Below are 25,492 nucleotides of genomic sequence, written 5' to 3'. Positions count from 1 at the left end.
TTTATCATGGAAAATGAATGGGAGGAGTAGCTGTCCCAGAGTATCAGTTGTAAGATGTTGGTCCTGGGGTATCCTCTGCTCTGGGGTATACCAGGATACCAAAATTTTGGATGCCCGTGTCACTTATGGGAAAAGACTTAGCATTTGCATATACCCTATGTATATCCTCATATATATTTTAAAACCACCTCTAGAGGACTTCAAATACCCAGTGCAATGTAATTGTCATATAAAGAGTTGTCACGCTTTGCTATGTAGGGAATAATGACAAGAAAAGAATCTGAACATGTGTAGTACAGATGCAATTGTTTTTAAGATAAGGTCCCATGTAGCCCAGGCTAACTTTGAACTCACTATATAGCTGAGGTTGACCATGAACCCCTGGTCTTCCTGCCTCTACCTCCCGAGTACTAGGATTACAGGTACTTACCACCACACCCAATTGCTAGATGCAATATTCTTTTGAGAGAATATTTTCTATCTGAGGTTTGTTGACTCCATGGATTCAGAGCCATGATATGACAGGCCAACCGTACAAAGAAGAATGTGAGAAGCATGCAGACATATGTCGGCTGCCACTGAAAGGAGAGAAACCCTGGTTACAAGTCACTCATCCCCTGATGTGTCTCTGATTACAATGCGCAGCAGCTACCCTTGTGTGTGATCTGTCCTTCACAAGCCATTGGGAAGGAGAACTTCACGCACATTGCTGTGTGGAGGAACATCTAGGCTTTCTGAATTAGGGTGGAGGGATGTCTTAGAAAAGAATTTAAAAAAATAAAAACACAAACTGGCTGGTGTGGAGCTCAGTTGACGGAACACTTACAGAGTCCACGGGAAGTCCTGGGTTCAGTCCTTAGCCCCACATAAACCAAGCACTGGTAATTAATTCCTCTAGTCCTAGCACTCAGACAACAGAGGCAGGGGGATCTGAAGTTCAAGGCTGTCCTATCAGAGCCTAAGGATGTGACTCAGTGGATAAAGTGCTTACCACCCTAGTGTGAGGACAGGAGTTCAGCTCTCTAGCACCAGCATCAAAAAGCCTGGTGGGCACTGCAGCCTGTCTTTGATGCCAGAGTAGGAAGCACAGTGGTCAACTGGCCCAATAGACTGGCTGCATCTTAGAGCTGCAGGTTCAGAGGGACTCTGCCTCAGCATCTAAAGCAGAGAGTGATGGATGAAGACCTTGAACGTCAACTGCTGGTGTGCACAGCTACCCACACACGTGTGAATGTGCATACACGTGCTTGAACACCACACACACACACACACAGAGAGAGAGAGAGAGAGAGAGAGAGAGAGAACAGTATTACTGAAGATGTGGGACAATGAGAACCTGCTAGGGAAGGGTAATCAGTGCCTGTCAGAAAAATTGACAGTAATCCAGCAGCCATCTTCGAGGAACTTGCTCAGGAGAAAGATACTTATTTATCAAAGGACATAGAATTCAGGAATTTATACAAACTTGTGACTCATACTTGACCCAAAGTAAAACAGTCAAATGCCTGTTAACAGTTATTTCACAGTGCATTGCTCAACCCTGGCACGGTTGACACCCAGGGCTGAAACACCTCCTAAGCACCTGTGTGTACAATGTGGGATGTCTAGAGGCAATCCTGTCCTCCATCCTCCAGATCCCAGCAATATCCTCTGCCTCAACCTCCAGCTGTGACTGCCACAACTATCTCCAGGTCCTGTTCCTTCTCTATATTTGGTAATGAGAAACCTTGAATATAATTCAACAGCCTATCATGAAAAAAAGTAAATTTCCTGAACACAATGTTGAGCCCAAAGTGCTTGCCATGCTGTATATTTCTATTTCTATAAGAACACAAATAGATGAATGTCACCTGCGCTGTTAAATATGCAAGTATCCAGTGGAGTGTCGCTCACAGGAGTGTGCGCATCATACTGAACATGTATGCATTTTCCAGACGTGCATGCATGAATGAGTAATCCCCATTCTGAAACAGACACTTAGAACTACTTTTGCTGTTGACTCTTCACACAGGCCCACAAGTATCTCAGAGCAGGATGAAAACCCTGACATTTCTGCCTTCACTTCATGTCTGTCTCCTTTACTTTGGCTGAAGGCAAATACCTAAATCATGATCCATAACTGTTCCTTCTGAGTCACCTCAGATTCCCTAAAGAACAGAAACAGACACTTCCACGCCAGATGAGGACAACTGTCCCCCTTGACAAGGCTACACCCTGGAACAGAAGGAACCATGTCTTGAGAATCAGAATAATGTAGTAGTTTGAATATATTTGGCCCCCATAAGTTCATAGGGAGTGGCACTATTAGGAGGTGTGGCTTTGTTAGATTGGGTCTGGCCTTGTTGGAGGAAATGTGTCACTGTGGGGATGGGCTTTGAGGTTTCCTATGCTCAGGATACCTCCCAGTGAGTCTGTTGATTTCCTGCTACCTCCTGGTCAAGGTGTAGCCGGCTCCATGTCTGCCTGCATGCTACCATGCTCCCTGTCATGATGATAATGGACGGAACCTTTGAAACAGTAAGCCACCACCTCAGTTAAATGTTTTCTTTGTAAGAGCTGCCAGGGTCATGGTGTCTTTTCATAGCAGTGAAAACCCTAAGACAAATGATGTCCTCAAGTGATGACAGCCATGGTGATAAAGACTTCTTCAGGCCGCCTTACAGAACCAGAACAGAAAGCTTTATCAGCCTGACCACCGGGACCGAGATGGCAGAGTTAGCACATGCGTGGTCCTCTGCTTCCCTTCTTTCTCTACATAAACCAAAATTTCCTTTCAGGACCATGCAGATTGATTTCACTGGACCCCTCGGTCCATTTCTCTTCCCAATGAGGCTACATTGAAGAAATTCCATCATCCACTCTTCATTGTCTGATTTCATCATCATTTGGGGTCCTGTTGTGGCTCCTAGGGCCTGGGAGTTTGCTCCCAAAACTCAGTTACATTTCTTTCCCCAGAAAATACTTTTAAGATTAGTGGGGGATCAAGAGCCCTCTTTCAAATAATTAATAGCTGCGGATACCCTACAGTGCTGCATCGCAGATCATCCTCCATGAAGGACTTCTTCCTAAAGCAGGAATCACTCAGGGTTTTTCTACTCTGGTTCTTTTGACACCAACCACCTAGCTATTACATGGCTGTCACCTCCCTTCCAGTGAACAATGTGGAGCAGAAAAACAGTTAGTAAAATCAGGGGGTTAACATTTAGTCCTAAAGGACACTCTGGGAACAGAATGAGGCACTGGCCCTTTAAGGCAGCTAGACTCTACATTAAGACAGCCTGATTGGTGGTAGAAGGGGAGCTAGGAAATATAAGTATCCTTAAGAGCAATTATAGCCTCCACTTTCCTGATGAGAAAACTGAAATTCAGAATGTTAGGTCACTAGTAGGATATTAGCAAGCTTGAGAGTCATGGACGATTGGACCTTTAGCTTATAATCAGCAGCTTGTAAGACTGTTAAACCCTACTCAAAGTTACTCCATAATGAGGAAAAGTGTGACTTGGAGGCTGCGCACCACTCTGCATCACTCCATTTGTCTCCATTTTGAGCACAAACACAGAGGCAGGATGACTGTATCTCACTGTACACAATAGACACCACACCTGCCCAGCACCATCCATAAGGACAGATCAACAAATGATGTTCCTAAAAGTACACTTATACAGTTAGCAAAATAGATTTGGTTCATATGAGCATAGGGATGTATAGAAACCAACCAACTAACCGAACAGGCTCAAGAACCTCCCTGTGGTGATATTTCATATGTGCATCCCAATAAAGCTTATCTAAGAATCAGAGGAAAAAGTCAGCCATTATATTAAACATAGAGGTCAGGCAGTGGTAGCATATGCCTTTAATCTTAGCATTCAGGAGGCAGAGATTCATCCGGATCTCTGTGAGTTCAAGGCCACACTGGGAACAGAGCCAGGCATAGTGGCACATGCCTTTAATCCCAGTGCTAGTTAACCATAGAGGTCTGGAGGTCTGTACAGACAGACAGGAAGTGATAGAGCTGGGCAGAGAGAGGAAATGATGTAGCCGGGTGGACGTTAGAAGTAAGATGGCAGGGCCCAGAAAGGATATAGGTGTGGGTATACAGGAAGTAGCTCTCTCTTTGGCTGAGGATTTCCTAGAGATAAGAACATGGCTGGCTTCTTTCTGCTTCTCCGATCTCTCAATTTTCACCCCAATATCTGGCTATGGGTTTTTTATTAATAAGACCATTTAGCAATTCATCTCTCCCAAAACACTGGCTTGAAGATGGTTGCAACACCCCCACCTACACTTCTAAAAAGGGAGACACCTAATACAGGATGACAACAGCCCCCACTGATGTGTCATCTTGCAACTGGTGGCAGGGACAGAGGCACAGCTTCACTCCATCCTCTACAGAAGCCTGAAGCATTCCCATCTGCCAGACATTCCCACTAAGCGAAACCAAGATTCGTGGTTTCACTACAGAAAAGAATTTCAGGAAGAGCCAGTATGAAACAGACTTGGAGTTTATTAAAAGATATTTTAACATATATCTCAAGCACAAAGATTAACAGAGAGATGCTCAAGGAAAGAATAAAAATACCTACATGTGGTGTGGGCTTCACAAGGGGGAGTCTGAGTTAGGTCTCTTCACAGTGGGATTTGGGTGGCTGTCAAGTTACATGTCTAAAAGCTGCTAAAAATCACCACATGCACACACAAACACATACATCCTTTAAAAATTGCTCAGAGATGTAGTTTAAAGCAATGGTGAAAGTTCAGGAATCTTCTTGTGTAAACAAAGTTGTCAGGTGGATTTATGAGGGGCAGGGTTTAGGAGGAAGAATGGGAGAGGAGTACTGGAGATTTGATACTCCAGTGTGACACTACGTAAGCCCAGGTTAGCTACTGTCCTTGACAAGGTGTCTTTTGGAAGACACAGATGTCTTTGTGGGCAATTTTGGCCTGAAGATTCCTGACCCTGTCAGTGGGTCAGGCACACCTTCTTTCTCATGCTTTTTTTCCCAGGTCCCCACAATTGTCTCTGTCTTTCTAGCCTTTGGAATCTGGCCACCTGGTGTGCGCTAAAGAGCCCCCAGAGAACTCCCGACTGTCCTTGTAGTTTCAGGTGAGTCTGGTCCCCAGCAGTGATACAGCCTCCTAGACTTGTCATCTCTTGGTCCATCTGTCTGTCCATCTGGACCTGGACCCCGAGGCTTACCAATGTGACCTCCATGGTCCTGTACCTCACCTCTGTAACTCAACTCAACCCTGAGGCATGGCTGGGCTTGCAAGTCAGCAGCTCGGCTCTGCTCACCTCCAACAACTCTCCAAAGTGGGTTCATTAACATATTGTCTAACCATCTGCTGTGAGTTCCCTTGGAGTTTGAATTAGCTACCTCTGCTTCCAAGTGGGCTCATCACCGATGTGAAATAATCCTTTTATACACTGTGAAGATTTGTCATTCAGATTAGCTTAATAAAAATCTGATTGGCCGGTAGCCAGGCAGGAATTGTAGATGGAACAAACAAACTAGGAGAATGATGGGAAGAAGAAGAAGGGTGGAGTCAGAAGAGACACCAGCCAGATGCTAAGGAAGCAGAATGTGTAGAAAATGAGGTAACAAACCATGAGCCATGTGGCAAAGCATAGATAAGAAATATGGGGTAATTTAAATGTAAGAGTTAGGTAGTAACAAGCCTGAGCTATCAGCTAAGCATTTACAGTTAATATTAAGTCTCCATGTCAATTATTTGGGAGGTGGTCAAGCCAGTGGTCAGGACAGGAAAACTCCACCTACGCTATGTGCAGTGAGTTCCCATTGAGTCTGAATTAGCTGCCTCTGCTTCCAGGAAGGCTCTCACAACTCCTTAAACTCATCTGCGGGCCTCTTTAACCCTCTTCTACTCATTGTCTACTCTGCATATATCCACATATATAACTATGATTATCCAGTGATATGTAGTGTGTGACCTGATAATTAGTATCAGCAATTGAGATTACATACTAAGAACTTGTGTGTGCCAGTGGCCAGCCATCAACTGAAATTGGGACTACCTTGCACATTATAGTCAAAAAACTGATGTAGCTTGTTACTAATAAATTTTGACATTGTGAAAAGCCACAGACGTGTCTTTCTTGATTTCTGGCATAACATACCCACATCTCAACAAGAACCAGTAAATGAAACTGTAGCATCTAATTGTTACCAACCCGGCCCCTAACCAAGTCAGATGGGGCGATGGCTCAGTCAGTAAGATGCTTGCTGTGTGAGCAAGAGGACCTGTGTTCAATCCCATAATCCATGTGAAAAGAAAAAAAAAGCTACGTTGGAACATAATTGTGATCCCAGGTGAGGGAGGCAGAGACGAGTGGATCCCTGAGCTAGGGATCCCCGGCTAGCCAGCCTAACCTAATTGGTGAGCTTTATGTCAATGAGAGCCACTGCCCACTGGGTGAATGAGACCAGAGGTTGTCTTTTGCTGTACACACACACCACACACAAACACACATAAATACACACATACACACACACACACAAACACATAAATACACACACACAACCCCCCCCACACACACACACATATATACACACAAACCAGGCAACAGAAATCAAAGGAAGAGATACTTTTAGTTAAATCTCAAAAACACACACTCCCTATTTTACAAAAGGGAATTATGGGGTACTGGGTAGAAGCTTCCAGTACTTGGCAGAATTCCTTGTCCATGGACTTATCCTCTGACCTCCAAGACCAACAGACCTACCGGGTGCTGGCTTGCTCTCTCTTTTTCTTAAAAAAAATCAGCTTCATGCTCCACCTCCTGTGTCCCTATAACCACATTGATTTTAAAAATATTTATTAATATACTTCCTTGTGGGTGTACATGCCACAGCATGGGCATGGAGGTCAGAGGACAAATTTTATAATCTCATGGCCTGGGGTTGCAAAATAAAAAGGGGGAAAGGAGAAAGCCAGTTAAGTACCAGCATTCATTTGACTTTGGACATGCGGCCAGCCCTCTCAGACTCCTGCCACTACACCTTCACTGCCATGAAGGATTGACTGTTCCTCCTCAAACTGGGAGCCAAAACCAATCTGTCTTTCCTTAAGTTGTTCTCATCAGCATCCTGTCACAAAGGCAGGAAAAGCAGTTAACACAGCATTCTTTTCTCTTGCTGCAGATGACAGTCCACGACATCAAAGTCATCTTCCTTGGCACAGAGAATGTCAGCTCCTACCCTTATGCATCCAATTACACTCTTCCTCATCCTCCTGCATCTGCTTCCTGCTAACTTTATGAAGAATATGTCTAGGACCTCCCTCCGGATGAAAGGTATATTGACATATTATAATAAAATTCATTGCCATTTTAACAAAAGTTATACCATTTCACTGAGTAGCTTTCATGTGGCCCTTTCAGTCCCTATCCTGCTTCTAGCCACCCTATGAAAGGGCTGATCTATAGAAAGAATGTCAGTGAGCTCTGGCTCTGGATGGGTACACGAGTGAGGAGGCAAAAGGAAGTTAAGCCTCAGTTTCCCCATCAGAGAAGAAGGAGACCTTGAGTGCCATCCAGTGCTAGAGAGGAGCTTGGTCATGTGATTCCCTGTTGTCATACCCATTCTGCTTGTCAGTAGAGCCCAGCTCAGTCCATCCATCCTTTCTTCTTCTTTCCTCCCTCCCTCCCCTCCCCACTGACTTCTCCCTCCCACCCCACTCTCCTCTCCTCACCTCTTCTTTTCTTTTAGAGGTTTCTTTTCTATTTGAGTCAGCCAATTACTACATAGGCCAGACTGGCCTGAAACTCTCAAGGATCAACTTATCTCAGCCTCAGAGTGTTGGGATTACAGAGGTGGTTTTAGCCCTGCTCTTGCTGGTCACATTAGCATAGCTATAATCTTGGACTGAAGTCCCAAGGACCCTGTTCTCCAAGAGTTCTGTCTGGCCTTAAACACAGTATGTAGCCAAGACTGACCTGCAACTTCAGATCCGCCTGCCTCTACCTCCTCAGGGTTTGAGATTACAGATTATCTGTTACCTTATCTGGTTTATGTAGAAGTGTTTGAGCCAAGTGCCTTGTACATGCCAAGCACTCTCCCAACTAGCTACATTCAGTCTCACAGTACATTTTTCTAAAAATTCTTGCCTCAAGACTAGAGGGAATAAACCTAGCTGGGTGGTGGTGGTGCACACCTTTAGTCCCAGCACTCAGGAGGTGGAGATAGGCAAATCTTTGTGAATTTGAGACCAGCCTGGTCGACAGTGTGAGTTTGAGTTCCAAGATGCCAGGGCTACACAGAGAAATTCTGTCTAGGAGTGTGTATGTGTGGTCATTATATTTTTCTAGGCTGGGTGGTGGTTGTGCATGCCTTTAATTGTAGCACTCAGAAGGAAGAGGCAGGTAGGTGGATCTCTGAGTTCCAGGCCACCCTGGTCTACAGAGTTAGTTCCAGGACAGCCAGGGCTACACAGAGAAACCTTGTCTTGAGGGAAAAAAAAAGAAAGAAAGAAAGAAAGAAAGAAAGGAAGGAAGGAAGGAAGGAAGGAAGGAAGAGTAAAGTTCCATTATTACTAATTCCAGGTATTACAATATTCCTTATACTTTCCTTCTGCAATGGCCACATGTGAATTCTGCCTTTTATATGTGGTGCTTGGATAGTACAAGTAACAGGGATTTGCTGAAAGGACACAGCCAGCTGAAGGGGCTCCTACGAGCTAACTCTTTTTTTGTTTGTTTGTTTTTGTTGTTGTTTTTTTGAGACAGGGTTTCTCTGTGTAGCTTTTTGTCTTTCCTGGAACTCACTTTGGAGACCAGGCTGACCTTGAACTCACAGAGATCCGCCTGGCTCTGCCTCCCGAGTGCTGGGATTAAAGGCATGCCCCACCACCACCCGGCGAGCTAACTCTTGAGTAATGTGAGCAGCAAAGAAGGTAGACATAGTAATGTTTTGTAACCTATTCACTGAACACGGAATCCAAATCCCCAGGAATACAAATAAACACATGGGGCTACAGGATTCCTCTATCTTATAGCCGAGTGCCAACTAATAAACAGAGAATGTTAAAACAACTGTTAAGGCAATGATTGAATGATTCAAAACCCATCTTTAAGAGATTGATACAGGACTGTGTTTGGGTGGGAGCTCCACCTCAAACCCTGGCACCCTGGCATCCATATACCCAAAGAGACTGGAATGTTCTGGTGGAAGATCCACCTCAACTCCCCTCCCCTATCTCTTTCCTGCCCCTTCAAAGCCTGCCAAACATGGCTCCACCCCCAGAGAGGCTCAAGACCATCCCCACAGGGTATTTAAGCTGCACCCCAGAGAACAGACATGTGGTTTTCCGGGTCTCTCGTCCCTGTCTCCTCTCTGGGGGGCTGGAGAATTACCCGGGAGCACTTTACCCATTAAACCAGGGCTTTTTCTAATTTGGTCTGATTTGATTTCATTTGGATTGCTGCATCAGCAGAGAGGCTTAATGGGGTGCAAAAACTTATCAGACTGAACATTTGTCAAAAAGGGCATCTAAAAAGTCTAGAATTATCTATCTACAAAATACTATCTCATAACCAATGCAAACTACTACCATTTCACTTTACAGAGGCAAGACTTGGCAGGTACTGTCTTAACCAAATGAGAAAAAGGTAACCTCATCACCATAGAGACAAATAAACATAGCAGGCCTGTGCAATATTATTTCTTTAGGATTGCTGCCCAAAAGATAAACTGAATCTAGTGATGAGGATTTCCCAACCTGAATTCTTCAAAGACGATAAGGTCACCAAAGATAGATAGGAATTGTTCCAGGTGACAGTCAAGCACACAGCTGAAGACACTTGATCAGAACATAGACTTGTGTAGTCCATTACTGGCATTGTTCACAACCAGTGGTTCTGGAGTTGAGTTTGTGGATTAAATGTAGTGAATATACCAAAAGCTGTGGAGACCCCAACTGGATAAGTGAGACAACTGAATAGCTTGAACTGTTTGGGAGGCATCCAGGATGTGGAACCCAGACCTGTACTTAGTGCATGAGCTGGCTGTTTGGAACCTGGGGCTTACACAGGGACACTTTGCTCAGCCTGGAAGGAGGGGACTGGACCTGCCTGTACTGAATCTACCAGGTTGAGCTGAATACCCAGGGGAGTCTTGACCCTGGAGGAGATGGGAATGGAGAGGAAGGGATGTGGGGGGAAGGTGGAGGCAGGGGCGGGAGGGGGGAGGACAGGGGAACCCATGGCTGATGTGTAAAATTGTAACACAAATATAATAAAAAAAAATGTAATGAATATCTACTGATTGTGCAGGAGAAGTCTTTGCTAGGAAACACTTGGAAATGTTCACATAATTGGAGAATGACGGGGGGGGGGGGGGGGACGACCAAATGGGGTAATGTGGCTAATTATTATGGATAGCACATAGGAAAACTCTGTATAATTCTTTTTTGTTGTTGTTGTTTTTTGTTTTTTGTTTTTTGAGACTTCTCTGTAGCTTTGGAGCCTGTCCTGGAACTTGCTTTGTAGACCAGGCTGGCCTCGAACTCACAGAGATCCACCTGCCTCTGCCTCCCAAGTGTTGGGATTACAGGCGTGCGCCACCACCACCCAGCCTGTATAATTCTTTTAACTGTAACAATTTTGAATAATAAAAGTTGAAAATGTTAATATCTTTATATATTTTCTGGCCATTCAAATATTAGTATCTTCATTGAATACTTTGCCTGAGCTATAGGAACTTCTGAATGACCACACATGGGGGAGGGACTTGTTAGATTAAGCAACGCCACCCTGGCTTTGGACTCAGCTTCCTTATCTGCAAATAGAAGATAACAATAGCCACCTTCCTTTGGTTACTTTTCTTGTTTCTATGACCAACTGTCTGATAAAAAGCGCTGGAAGGTACTAGAGAGGTGGCTCAGAGGTCAAGAGCACTTGCTGCCTAGACAGTTATTTTTCTATTGCTGTGAAGAGACACCATGACCCAGGCAACTTCTAAAAGAAAGCATTTAACTAGGGGCTTCCTTACAGTTTCAGAGGGCTAGTCCATGAACATCATGGCAGGACATGGTAGCAAGCAGGCAAGTATGGTGCTAGAGCAGCAGCTGAGAGCTCACATCTGATCCACAAGTTGCAGGCAGGGACTGGGCCTAGTATGGGCTTTTTAAACCTCAAAGCTCACTCCAGTGATAACCTCCTCCAACAAGGCCACACCTCCTAATTCTTCCCAAACAGTTCCACTAACTAGGGACCCAGCATTCAAACATATGAACCTTTAGAAGCCATTCTCATTCAGACAACCAGAGCGCTCTTATGGAGGACCCTAGTTCTGTTTCCAGCACCCATATGGTGGCTTGAAACCATCTGAAACTTTGGGGACCCAAAGCCCTCTTCTGACCTCTGTGGTTACCATATCCATGCAGGCAAAACACTCATATACATAAAATAAATAACCTTTAAAAACAAACAAACAAACAAACAAACAAACAAACAAAAGCAGCCAGGTTGTGTACACCTTTAATCTCAACACTTGGAAGGCAGAGGCATGTGGATCTCTGAGTTTGAGGCCAGTCTGGTCTAGACTGAGTTCCAGGACAGCCAGGGCTACACAGAGAAACCTTGTTTTGAAACAAAAAATGAAACAAAACAAAAATCCAAAAAGCAGTAATGTAAGAGCTGAGTGCACACCTTTAATCCCAGCATTTGGGAGGAAGAGGCAGGCCAGTTTGTGAGTTCAAAGTCAGCCTGTCTACACAGGGAGTTCCAGGCTAAACAGTGGGACCCCTCCTTAAAAACAATTATAGAAGCAATATACAGCAGAAAGGGTTTATTTTGGCTTACAGTTTGAGGCAATACAATCCACTATGAAGGGGAAGATTTGAAGGTGATTCCACGGTGGCAAGAATGTGCGGCTAGGACTCCTCATATCTTGATGGGACAGGTGTTCCAGATGCCCTGGGCTTTGCCTGTTACATGTGCTCCTGGTGTGAGTAGGTGGCCAGGCTGGAAACCATTGCCTGCACATCAGCATGCATGGAGGAGACTACTTCAGCAGTGATTCTTGAAGTGTAGCAAAGAATGATGGACCTTCCTCTGTACCCTGAGTCTTGTTGACAGTGACCTATGAGTGAAGTCTGTACTATTCCTAACTCTGCCTTTTTCTTGATTTCATTTTCTCCTTTAGAAAAAGCGGTTCATTTTCTTACTTATGTGCATGTGTATATTTTGTCTGTGTGTGTATCTATGTATGAGCTCATGAAGACTCCAAGGGAGCCTCATCTGGAGCTAGAGATACAGCTGTTGTGAGGTACCAGATTGTGAGTCCTGGGAACTGAACTTGGATCCTCTGCAAGAACAGCAAACACTCTTAACAGCTGAGCCATCTCTCCAGCTTCTTCCCCTCTGTCTTAATCCCCCTTTCATTGCTCTGGAAAACCAAGGAAACTTACACCCCACGCCTGGCTTTTGCACAGTCGAATAGAGACATTAGAGTCTCACTAAGCAAGACTGAGCCCTATCAAAGTCTCAGGAACACCAAAGAACTTTGCATGGCTTTGTATTTGAATGGAAAATTATATGAGGGTGACTGACTTATCCTCCATAAAAATAGTTAATATTTCTTCACCAAGGGTGAAAGGAGGTTAGAATTTTTTTTTGCCTCTTTGTGTGTATCCCTGGCTGTCCTGGTACTTCCTCTGTAGACTATACTGGCCTTGAACTCAGAGATATACCTACCTCTACCTCCTCAGTGCTGGGATTAAAGGCATGTGCCACCACCACCTAATGGCCTTAGAAGGAAATTAGAATTGTAACCATTCTGGCCTGGGAAAGAGGTTAGAATTGTAACCATTCTGGCCATAGACGGAAGTTAGAATTGTAACTATTCTGGTCCCAGAAAGAGGTTAGGATTGTAACCATTCTGGCCCCAGAAGGAGGTTAGGATTGTAACCATTCTGGCTATAGAAGGAAGTTAGAATTGTAACTATTCTGGCCCTGGAAAGAGGTTAGGATTGTAACTGTTCTGGCTCCTGTGTGCTCAGTCCCCAGCACAAAATATAATGATTCTAATAATCAATGATAATAATTGGCTTTTATTTTTTTCTAAGCAAAGAAAGACTAAGGGTAAAGCTGGCATAGAGGTCTATCTGGGAACAGCAGTTAATCAAGATTTCAATTTCAATTCAGAGCCAAACAACCCACTTCGACTACATTTTCTGGATATTTTAAACCAAAGCCTGGCAGGGTCAAAATCACTTAGGCAAATTCCATGAATTCTCTCCCCACCCCCTTTTATAGACAGGAACAAACCCCACACAACTTCAATCTCCAGACTCATGAAGAGGGTTATTTATACTGAGCAGTCTGATGACTGAGAAACACCCCCCTACCCTCACCCCTGAAGATCACCCACACTCCTAAGAGTGTTTTCTGAATGGTGTTACGGAGGTGGCAAAGGTGTGTCCTTTGAAGAGGCCTGCGGGGAGTGAGGGCATGGTAGGATAGGACTCCTCCCTATGGACTGTTTACAAACTTGAGCCAGAACTGAAAAAAACAAAACAAAACAAAACAAAAAAAACAAAACATAACTCTCTGCAAGAGAAGAGAAAAATGTGTCCAAGATGACCCTAATAGTGCAGCTGTCTCTGGGTACTTGTGGAGCTCAGGTTCTGGACACCTCTGCAGACACCAGAATCTGCAGATGCTCTAGTCCCTTCTATACCATGGCATAGTGCCTGCACAGAGCCTAGACATTCTTTGTAGACTTTAAACCAGCTCTAGATGACTATAAAACCTACACAATGTAAAAACAGTGTAACGTGAGTGTTTATATGATTATGCTGTATTGACCAGGCCCTAGACTCTGGGGAAAAATGAGAAGGAAAAGGCCAGTATGCTGCTTTTGTTTTGTTTTCTATTTTCCACCTGAGATTAGTTAAATCCTAGGATGCTAAGCAAACCTGTCCAGAGGAATAATGGATCTTTTCTTCCCTAATCATGTTCTTCATTCCACAAGCTTTTGGCACCCCTCCCCAGGATGAGGTTAGATAAAATATAGGATGTGATTGCTGTCATTCAATCCACTTCCTCACATCCGGTATTGGCAGAGGACACAGGAGCATGCTATAGAAGGAACTGAGATCCACTCGATGCAATGGAGGCATCATAAGAGGCATGTGGGGGCTGGCTCTGGGGGAGGGGAAGGGATGGAGAGGCAACGTTTCAGCCAAATCTCAAGGGCAGCTGAGTGGAATGAAGAACGAGGTCAAGAACATTCCATAACCAAGGGAGAGAAGGTGCAAGAGTGTGCAGAACATTTGTCTTGCTAGCAATAACCTAATGTGACCTAAGCTCTTAGGACAAACTTTTAAACCAGCCCCAGAGTGCTACTTCCTGGAGAAAAGAGAGACCATACAAACACAGGTGACACAGAGAAAACAATACACGTGAGAAACCCCTGTGGCCACATTCCCCATCCTACTCACAAACTTTACTTGATGCCTTCAAAAACCAAACACTTGGAAGTTTTGTTTTGTTTTGTTTTTCTTAATCTTATAATGAAAAGTTTTAGAATAGTAATATGAAACCCTCTAGAGTCAACAGTAAGAAATTCTTGTTTGCTGGGCAGTGGTGGCACACCTTTAAGGTGGATCTCTGTGAGTTCGAGGCCAGCCTGGTCTATAGAGTGAGTTCCAGGACAGGCTCCAAAGCTACACAGAGAAACCCTGTCTTAAAAAAAAGAAAAGAAAAGAAAAGAAACCCATGTTTGCTCTTCTCTCTCTTTTAGCATCAAATAAGTGCCTACAATGTGCCAGGTTTCGTTTGTGTACTCTAACCCTTCTACCAGACTTAAAGAGATATTTCATCCTCAGAATCTAAAAGATGAATTAGGCTATGAGAAATCAGGTATTTTGCCCAAAGACTCTTAGTGGTAGAGCCTGGCTTTAAGCCAGGATGACTGGCTGCTAATTCCCATTGCTGTGGGGTTGGTGGTGTAGCTCAAAGGCAGAGCAGTTGCCTACTCTGTATGAAGATTGGGTGCCACCCTCAGCACCACCACAATAGTGATGATGATGATGATGATGATGATGATGATGATGGTGGTGGTGATGGTGATGATGATGGTGGTGATGATGATGGTGGTGATGGTGGTGGTGATGGTATCCCACTAGTGAGTACCATCTGATTGTACAGAGTAAGCAGATGTGTAGATTGTCTGTGAAACCCCACTCTGCTGTGGCTATCACTCTGTATAAATAAAATGCTGACTGGCCAGTAGCCAGGCAGGAAGTATAGGAGGGACAAGAGAGAAGAGAATTCTGGGAGGAAGAAGGCTGAAACAGAGAGACACTGTCACAGTGAGAAGCAGATGATAAGATACCAGTAAGCCACAAGCCAAGTGGCAACTTATAGATTAATCCAAAGTTCTTCTCCCATTTATTCATAGTTTAACATCAGTGTGAAATAAGCTGATTCAAAATTCTATTTTGTAGCAAATGAAGTAGAAACGGTTGGTCAGTTTTGAAGATGTTAATGCTACGGAACATATGACCACCATGAAACTAACCCACCATGAAACCTAAGCAGAAGTGGAGCCATTTGGCTCAGCTGATCAGTAGCCCAGGAGAAAATCACTCACGGTGTATGGACTAAAAGTTAAACATCATCTTGTGGACGGGATTAGAGACGAGTGGATAGGGTTAGTTGGATGGGAGAAAGGCAAGGAAGACATGAGAGCAGGATGTTAGACCTGAGAAAAAACAATTCCACATCTGGCTGTCTCTCCCAGAAGTTGGAGTTTCAGAGAGAAGCCCCTCACTGGCTTTTGAGGTCCCCGTTTATGATGAAGGGCTAGGGTTGATAGAAAACAACTGTAGAGGGCTGGAGAGATGGCTCAGTGGTTAAGAGCATTGACTGCTCTTCCAGAGGTCCTGAGTTCAATTCCCAGCAACCACATGGTGGCTCACAACCACTTGTAATGAGATCTGATGCCCTCTTCTGGCCTGCAGGGACACATGCAGGCAGAACACTGTGTATATAATAAATAAATAAATCTTTAAAAAAGGAAAACAGCTGTAGAGATAATTGGCTGTTAGTGATTGGACGGAAGAGTGGGGGACTCAGGGCTTAAGGCTGCCTGTGGGGTAGATAAGTGCAAGAATATGTCATGTGGAAGGCAAGTCATCAAGATGCCTGGGGAGACACATTTTCCCAAGGCAAAAGGGCAGTCGTATCTCAGAGATTCAGTTTAGCAAGTCAAAGGGGTGGCCATACAGCATGGGGTCACAAGTTCATGGAGGTTGAAAAACACGATTTGCAGGGTACATTCCCTTTAGGACACAGAAACTTATTCTTGTTGGGAAACTTAGTAACAATGTATAATCCTGTGACTCGGTTTTTGTTTCCAGGGACTTCTGCTTCACAATGGTTACCAAAGTTGATTGGGTAATGCCCTGAAACCTGATGTGAACTTCCTGTCTGCTAACCAGGTCTCCCAGTCTACCTGAGGAGACACAAGAACTTCTCAAAGGTTGCATGCGCAGATAGCCATGTTTTTGCTTCCTCCTTTTAAACCACAGGACAGTGCCACGTGGGCTATAGTGGGAGCTCCACTTGGGATGTAGGCTTAGGCAGCTGTGTGCAAGGAGGTTAATGTCAATCTCACTGCATTTCTGCTACAGGATCCAAAGCAGGTGCCCTGGGAACAGGCAAATGACACTCAGAGATGGTTGAGCATGGAATCGGACATACACTAGGGGAGGTGAAGAAAGTCTGAGTCACAGCTCAGCACATGCCACAGCAAGTAGGAACTCTGGAACTCAAAGAAAAAGGCAAAGTCAAACAAGCAGAGATAGTCGAGCCAATCACCCCTTGATGGCATTGAGGACAGGAATGTGGACAGCATGATCTATCCATGACAGACCTACCTCACCCACTGGCCACATGGAGAAATTATATATATTTTTAAAATATGGAATGCTTCACAAATTTGCATGTCATCCTTGCGCAGGGGCCATGCTAACCTTCTCTGTATCATTCCAATTTTAGTCTATGTGCTGCCGAAGCAAGCACTGAGAAATGACATTTTTGATTAACACATTTATGTTACTAACACACTTACGATGTTATTTATATCAACTTCAGCAGTGTCTTTTTGTTTGTTTTAGTGTGGTTCCTATGAACTTTAAAAGTAGACATGTGGTCAGTATTAAATTTTCTTGGGCAATGTTGTTCTGGTTTTCCACGAAAGTAAGAGTCTAGAATCTCTTATCCTAGATTCTTCTTCCAAAATTGGGGTTGGATCCTGTGAGATGAAGTGCTAAATGGTCTTATTAATAAAAAACCCGGAGCCAGATATTGGGGTTAAAACCAAGAGACCAGAAAAGCAGAAAGAAGCCAGCCATGTTCTCACCACTTGGAGATCCTCAGCCAAAGAGACCTACTTCCTGTATACCCACACCTATATGCTTTTCTATTCTGCCAACTCATTTCCTCTCTTTGCCCAGCTATATCACTTCCTCTTCCCACCCATCTCTGTCACTTCCTGTCTGTCTGTACAGACCTCCAGACCTTTATGGTTAGTGCTGGGATTGAAGGTTTGTACCGCCACATCTGGCTCTGTTCCCAGTGTGGCCTTGAACTCATAGAGATCCAGAAAGATCTCTGCCTTATGAGTGATAGGATTAAAGGTGTGTGCTACCTCTATGTTTACTATAGTGGCTGGCTTTTTCCTCTGATCCTCAGATAAACTTTATGGGGGTACACAGATAAAATATAACCACAGGTTCCATTTTTCTTTCATTACAGAATCTTAATTTATTCTAATCTTAATAAAAAATTGTGTGTTTCTATGCATATGTGTTTGTGGTGTGTGCACTTGTGTGCATGTGCATATGGAGACCAGAAGTCAATGTTGTCTTCTCCAATTGCTAGTTGAACCTTATTTTTTTTGAGACAGAGTCTCTCCTTGAATCTTGAGTTTCTGCATTGGCTAGGTTAGCTAACCAGCCAGCAAGCACCAAGGACCCTATCTCTACTCCCTAGCAATGAGATGCTGGATGTGAACAGCCATGCCTAGCATTTTTATGTGGGTGGCAGGGACCAAGCCCAGGTCCCCATGCTTGCACGGTAAGCACTTTACAAGCTGAGCCAGACCCTGCCCAAATTTTTATTTTTGAACTGGAGTTTCATATAGGCCTTTAACTTGCTGTATAGCTAAGGCTGGCCTTGAACTCCTCTGCTTGTGTTCCCAGCGCCTCAACCTCTGCCGTCTCCTGTCTATTGACCCCAGACTCTTCTTCTGTCTTTAGTGACAAGGTTTTTCGTGAAGACACTTCAGGTCTTTTCCAGGTTGAATATCTTTTTGTTTATCTTGGTCCTTCCTAAGAAAAATAGAAGTGGGGTGTTTGGTTTTTTAGCCCTTAGCTGCTCACCTGGGAACAGTGCTGTAGAGTTTGGTGTGGCAGGCCTGAGTTGGTGTCACAGAATAAGTAGCATGGGAGGAAGAAGTAGGGATTTCACCTTTCCTGTTTTGGTCACTGTTGGTAGGGAGGGCTGGGCAAAAGATTACATCTCTATAATCTCAGTACTGAGGACATTGAGGCAGAAAGACTGCTTAGAGTTTGAGGCTAGCCTGAACCAAAAATAACTAAATAAAAAAGAAACCAAACTTTAATAGCTGGGCAGTGGTGGCACACACTTTTAATCCTAGCACTCAGGAGGCAGAGGCAGGCAGATCTCTGTGAGTTCGAGGCCAGCCTGGTCTACAGAGTAAGTTCCAGGACAAGGCTCCAAAGCTACACAGAGAAATCCCGTCGAGAGAGAGAGAGAGAGAGAGAGAGAGAGAGAGAGAGAGAGAGAGAGAAAAGAGGGTTTGAGGCTAGCCCAGACTACATGCAAAACCGTTTCAACAAACCACAGAGGGGGGAAGAGAAGAGAAAGAAGAGAGAAAAAGAAAGTGGGGGAGGGGCGTATACTTAGGGGTTCCCACCTGTTTTTGAGGCCTGCTTCTATTAACTCAGTACATCACCCTCTTCCTGTTCTGAGAAACTCAGACTTCGAACACTTCCTATATCTAGGAAGCTTTGTGTGTAAAGATCTAAAACAAGTCTTCTCAATGGTTCGGATCCCAGCCATAGAGGTCTGCTCACTCCTTCCGACCCCAGGGGGCAGTCTTCAGCAGCTTTTCTTAAGCTCCGTGTGATGGTAGCATTCGTAGTATGTGTTGAATTTCTAAACTAAAGAAACTCTAATCAGACAGAACTTTGATGGCAGCTACATTTTTTCCCCCTTGAGACAGGTTCTCACTATGTAGCACTGACTGACCTATAACTTACTATGTAGACCAGGTTGGCCTCACAGCAATCCAACTCCCTCTGCCTCCTGAGCAGAGAAATTAAAGGTGTGCACTGCCAAGCCCAGCTCTAGTCGATTCTCATGTACTGTGTCTCAACTACTATTCAGAGTTGAATTAAAATAGAACTCTCTGAATTCACTGTAAACAACATGTGATTACTCAACTCATTTGGAACTTGTGTCAAGGAAGGCAGAACTAATTCAGGAGCAACTGATATACACACTAGAAAATCAATTTTAATTAGATAGTGGTGGTGGTGGTGGTGCACGTCTTTAACCCCAGCACTCATGAGGCAGAGGCTGGTGGATCTCTGAGTTTGAGGCCAGCCTAGGGTGAGTTCTAGGATATCCAGGGCTATACAGAAAAACCCTGTCTTAAAAAACAAAAAACAAAAAGAGGAACAAAAAGATCAGCTTTAAAAGATGAAATATAGGAGACTGCAGCTTATCACTGTCTTTGCTTCTGAAAGATGAGTGTGTGGTCTAACAAATTTGAAATGTCTTTGTGTCAACTGAGAAGGTACTGGTCTAGAACTCCTTGGGGTTGTTTATGTTTCTAATATAATTCCAGGAAGAAACATGCTCATAAAAAAGAAAGGAAGGAAGGAAAAGAAAAGAAGAGAAATTAAAGGTTGTATCATGTTCCACTTTTTTTTTTTTTCTAGACAGTTTCTCTGTGTAGTTTTGGAACCTTTCCTGGAACTCACTCTGGAGACCAGGCTGGCCTCAAACTCACAGAGATCCGCCTGTCTCTGCCTCCCGAGTGCCGGGATTAAAGGTGTGTGCCACCGACGATTCCCACTTTGTATTTTAAGTTTTGGTTTTTGGAGACAGGCACTCATGTAGACTAGAATGGCCTTGAACTCTTGGTGTCATTCAGAATGACCTTGAATTTTTGATCCTTCCATCTCCCAAATGCTAGGATTATAGACATGGTGATCAATCTACTTCCCATTTAAAAGGATCAGAATTTAGCCATCAAATTGTATTTATATAATTTAATCTTAATTTTATTCCCTTTTCCAATAAATATATGTACATGTGGGTATCTGCATGTGAGTAAAGTGTCCTTGGGTACCAGAAGAGGGCATCAGATTCTCTGGAGCTGAGGTTACCAGTAGATGTGAGCTGCCTAATGTTGAGATCTGAATTTGAGTTCTCTGCAAGAGTAGTACAAGCTCTTAATTATTGAGCCCTCCTCTCTCCAACACTATAGTATCTATCTCTCTCTCTCTCTCTCTCTCTCTCTCTCTCTCTCTCTCGCGCGCGCTAACTCTGGCTCTTTCTCTCTTTATTGAGAGAATCTCAATGTAGTGCCAGATGGCCAGGTACTCATTATGTAAACCAACTTGCCCTTGAATTTCTAGAGCTCAGCCTGCCTTTGTTTCCCAAATGCTGCCTCATAATGGTGTTACTTTAAAATAGGAATTAGTTTTAATTTTTTTTCCCTTTTGAGCAGCTAGCATTTGCTCAGTCTCTTTGCCTTGTGTAAAAAGAAAACCCACATCTAGGATGGGTCTATGGTTCCAGAGTGGGGGAAATCAGCAAAACCAAGCCAGACAATAAAGTTTTCATCTTGACTCTGCTAATCTATTTTTTCATCATCTATAAAACAGGCTTGAGTCATAGCTCCTAGTCTGTGAGTAGAACTCCTGTAAAAAATTTTTTGTTTACATTAATTGCAACGTGAGATATATATATATATATAGATATATATAGATATATAGATATATATAATAGAATAGAATAGGAATCAGTCTTTTAAAAGTATGTTGTAGAATATTATTTTAAGTTGTGTTACTTTTGTTTATGTTGCATTTGTTTAACTCTGTGAAGTTGTGATACTATGCCTGTCTAAAACACCTGATGGTCTAATAAAGAACTGAATGGCCAATGGCAAGGTAGGAGAAAGGATAGGTGGGGCTGGCAGGCAGAGAGAATATAATGAAGGAGAAATCTGGAAGAAGAGAGATCCAGAAGAAGGAGCCAGAGAAGGAAGAGGACTCCAAGAGCCAGCCACCCAGCTACACAGCCAGCCACAGAGTAAGAGTAAGATTTACAGAAGTAAGAGAATGGGAAAAGCCCAGAGCAGAAGGTAGATAGGATAACTTGCTAAGGAAAGATGGTAAGAAACAAGCCAAGCTAAGGCTGGGCACTTAAAACTAAGACTAAGCCTCTGTGAGTGATTTGTTTTGGGAGCTGGGTGGCAGGCCCCCAAAAAGAGTAAAAACCCCCAACAACAAAAGGGGGAATCTGGTTGTTTGTAACTACATGAATGAGTCAGGAAAATATTATACAACCTGAACAAAGCCAGACACTGACAGACAAAATACTGTATGATTTCACAGACACGTGGACCCTAACAGAAAAAAAAGGGGAGGGGGGTTGATAGAGTAGAATATAGTTGCTGTAGAGAGGGAATAGAGAGTTGAAGATCAAAGGGTTCAAACTCCCAGACAGAGAGAGGAATTAGGTTAGAGAAGACCACATAGCAGGGTGACTGGCAACCGTACATCAACCAAGACAGCAATTTTCAATGGTCTCCCCACAGGAATGATAGGCAAGCAAGGTACGCTAAGTAGGTTGTCACTCAGCCCATACTGTTTTCTCATAGCAAAACACATTGTACTCATCAATGTATAACATTACCATTTGCCAATGAAATTAGTAATTAAAAAAAAAAACAACAAATAAATATTCCACACTCAAAAGACTAACATTTGAAACTGCCAAGAAGTTTGTTATTTTCAATCACTTTTTACTGCCAGGTACAGTGTCTCATGCGATTGATCCTAGCACTCAGGAACCAGAGGCTGGCAGATCTCTGAGTTCAAGGCCAGCTAGCCTGTTCTACAGATTGAGTTCCAGGACCGCCAGAGCTGCACAAAGAAACCCAGTCTCAAAACTCCCCACCTCCAAAAACAAACAAACAAACAAACAAAAAAAAACAAAACAAAACAAAAAAAACAACCCTGTTTTTTCTTTTGTTGTTTGTCTGTTTGTCTTTACTATCTTTTGAGAAGCTTATTTAGCATTGATCATGTCATATATATTAATGAAAATGAAGACAGGTACAGTGGCTCATCACTGTAATCACCCAGATACTCAGTAAGTCACAGCAGCTCAGGAGTTCCAGGCCAGCTTGGGCTGGACACAGTGAAACCAAGTCTCTTAATAATAATAACAACAACAACAACAATAATAACACTATTGATAGGAAGATGAGAGTGGGAGAGAGAAACAGAATATACATACCAGGAATCCTATTGAGTGTCACCCAGAAATGCTCATCAGGACTGTAGGTGTCCTTGGACCAGGAGATTAAGTCCAATGAACGCTGGTCTTTGAGGACAAAGTTAGCAAACTCACGGGTGAGGGCTACATAGGCAGTGCCAAAGTAAATGGTCATATTGTGAGGAGGGGGAGCTTTTAATCTTGCTGTATTGTGCACATAGGGATTTCTATGATTTAACAGTTCCTGGTGGACGAATTTGGTCCTTTGGATTATATGAGCTGGAGGCAGCACTCCTGGGGTGAGATTCTTCCCAATAAACCCTTTCAGATACTGAACCATTTCCTTGTTGGTTTTCAGGGGGAAGTCCTGCCCACAGGTGTTGAGAACATACTTCCATGGGACCTTGGAGGCCACCAGATCTTTCATGCAGTTCAGGTCAGCCTGGAGCCGGGAGAAGCCACCATAGACCACAGGTTCCATCTTAGAGGCCAGGAAGGCATTGGGGAAACAGCTTAGTAGCTGCTGGACAGCATCTTTGAAGGTCTCCGTTGCCTTCCTATCCACATGCACACAGTAGATGTTCTGGGGCATGTAAATCGCCCTGAAGAGTCTCTCAAAAGTGTCAAAATCTTTGTGGATGGTCAGTGTGAAAGCCAGAGGGAAGCCAGCTTCTTCTTCAGAGAGAGTTTCTGTTATATAGTGGTTTTGAATCCTGTACTCAGAACAGGTGAAGTTTTCTAGGATTTTTTTCCTTGGGCTGTCTGCTGTGTAAAAACTCTCCCCACTGAATATTTGAAAACAGACTTCTGTTAAGACTGAAACATTGGTAATTGCCCTTGGGAAATGATTGTTCACCCACAGTTTGCTGTTGTAAATAAGTACACACGTCAAGGCAGCAATAAGAGACAGGCTAAAAAGACAGTAGTTCCAGGAGCCCATTTTCCAAAACCAGGAAACCAGCACAATGTCTTTAGAGATGGCATTAGGAGCGAGGCTTCCTTTAACTTACATTTTCTCCAAGTCCAGACATCATCCCACTTGAATGCGGTTCTGATGAGCCTTGAAAAGCTTCTTGGTCCTTTCTCCTCTCCCTTACCTCTTCCTAGCTTGCTTATATTTTCATTTTTAATTGACAGACTTCCGTAGCAGTTCCATTGTCCAGCCTCCAACCAACTTACAACAAATTACTACACAAAATTGCCCCACTCCAGGGAGGATCCCAGGGCCAGCGACCTCACCTGTCCCTGCACAAAGATCACTGACAGTGATCTTTGGGCAATTCATTGCTCTGAAACTCTGAGCCAAGCCTCTTCTCTTAGTGAAAGGCTGGTCACTGTGCCTGCTTCCTGTTAATCATTGCATTCAAATGACTGCGTTTGTTTGCTTAACCAGCTTGGCCCAGCTAAAAGCTTGAGTTTGAAGCATGTGAACACTGCCTGGAGAGACTCTTGTCAATTAAAAAAAAAAAAAAAAAAGGCTTGACAATAAATTGCGTAACCCTGCCGGTTTTTTTTTTTTTTTTTTTTTTTTTTTTTTTTTTTTTTTCACCCATACTCCATGCCCCTTTCCTCACTGGCTGGGCTTGCTTTTAAAGAAGGTGGATGACTGCCTGCTGAGCCAAATTCTTTCCTGAGCTTAATTTTCTGTGCTGCAAGGGAAGGTCCTTAAAACGGCATACTAACTCTTACTCAGACCTCACCATCTAACCCACAGGAAGCAACTGGGACATTTTGAATAAAGGCTAATTGTTCAAAACAAACAAACAAACACCAAAGAACCAACAGCTTCCCATCACCCCAAAATTCCCTGGAAGCTAAAGTTACTGAATGTCAAATTTGTTCTGTGTTCCCTCACACAGGATACAGGTGGAGTGCACTGATGCCCAGAGAAGAGAGGAGCCAAGTCAGTTTTAAATAGAACAGGTGTAGAGACTTTCAGCTTTGGAAGCTTTAGTTATTGATTTACTGCCCAGGCTGACCTCTAATGACTGACCTCACTTGATTTTCCCTCCTTGGACTCCTCAGTTTTACAGGGAAACTGAGGCTCCCTTTTGAGGTTCTTAGTCTCATTCATACAAGAATTTAGAAATGGACTCAGAGACCGGGCGGTGGTAGCACATGTTCTTAATCCCAACACTTGGGATACAGAGGCAGGTGGATGTCTGTGAGTTTGAGGTCAGCCTGGTTGACAGAGCTAGTAGTTCCAGGTCAGCTAGGGTTACAAAGAGAAATCCTGTCTCAAAACAAAACAAGAACAACAAACAATAAAACAAAACAAAACAAAACAAAACAAAACAAAACAAAACAAAACAAAAGGTTCAGGAAGAAACACCAGGACTACTTCATTGTGTTTAAGAGAAGAACACAGTACAGGTGAGGTGAAAATCCCAGCAGCTGCCCGGAGGAGGGAACAGTAGGGGGCATCTCACCTTTTAAGTTAGGCGTTGCAGGGTGGACATAAACAGAAAAGGACAATGCATGCCCGAGATTGGATGTGGGCTGGAGAGTTGAGGAAAGACCTTAGGAAAGAATCCTGACAGGCAGATTATGATCCTTTAGAACCCCTCCCTCTCTGGGTTATAGTCTGAGGGCTTTGTTTCTACACAAGCTCTATCCGTAAGATGAAGCCGGGGTAAGAAAGGGCTTCCAGTCTTCCTCCTCTAACTGACTTCTTTCCCATGTTAATCTCGATGGAGCTGGGACTCCAAGTGTGTGTCACTATATCCAGTTCAGATTTGTAAACAGTTTAAAAGGTGTGTCTTTGTATATAGTGAATAAGAATGGTTTTTATCACCATAGGTCAAACATAAGAATAAACTTCAGATAATGTATAAAAGAATTCTTTACCAAATGAAGTTGAGACACAGAGGGCGCACGGGGGTGGGTGTGGGTGGGGGTGTAGTAGAGATACCCTAACACCCATACTT

The 25,492-nt window shown here is 43.6% G+C and overlaps 1 protein-coding gene and 1 non-coding gene across 2 annotated transcripts in view; both read right to left on the bottom strand.

Moving 5' to 3' along the window:
* The window catches only part of Gcnt2 (glucosaminyl (N-acetyl) transferase 2 (I blood group)), a 94,570-nt gene extending 71,065 nt beyond the window's left edge, over positions 1-23,505 (bottom strand). Inside the window, exon 1 of the mRNA XM_036186743.1 lies at positions 22,587-23,505. Within this exon, the coding sequence (XP_036042636.1) occupies positions 22,587-23,505 (919 nt within the window). The remainder of the gene's footprint in view (positions 1-22,586) is intronic.
* On the bottom strand, positions 16,942-17,048 carry LOC118584976. The gene has a single exon (XR_004945132.1). It is a non-coding gene; the product is annotated as a U6 spliceosomal RNA (small nuclear RNA).
* Positions 23,506-25,492: the final 1,987 nt, after the last annotated feature.

Source organism: Onychomys torridus, chromosome 5 (genome assembly GCF_903995425.1).
Source record: "Onychomys torridus chromosome 5, mOncTor1.1, whole genome shotgun sequence".
Taxonomy (NCBI): domain Eukaryota; kingdom Metazoa; phylum Chordata; class Mammalia; order Rodentia; family Cricetidae; genus Onychomys; species Onychomys torridus.
This window is presented reverse-complemented; position numbering and strand designations above follow the sequence as displayed.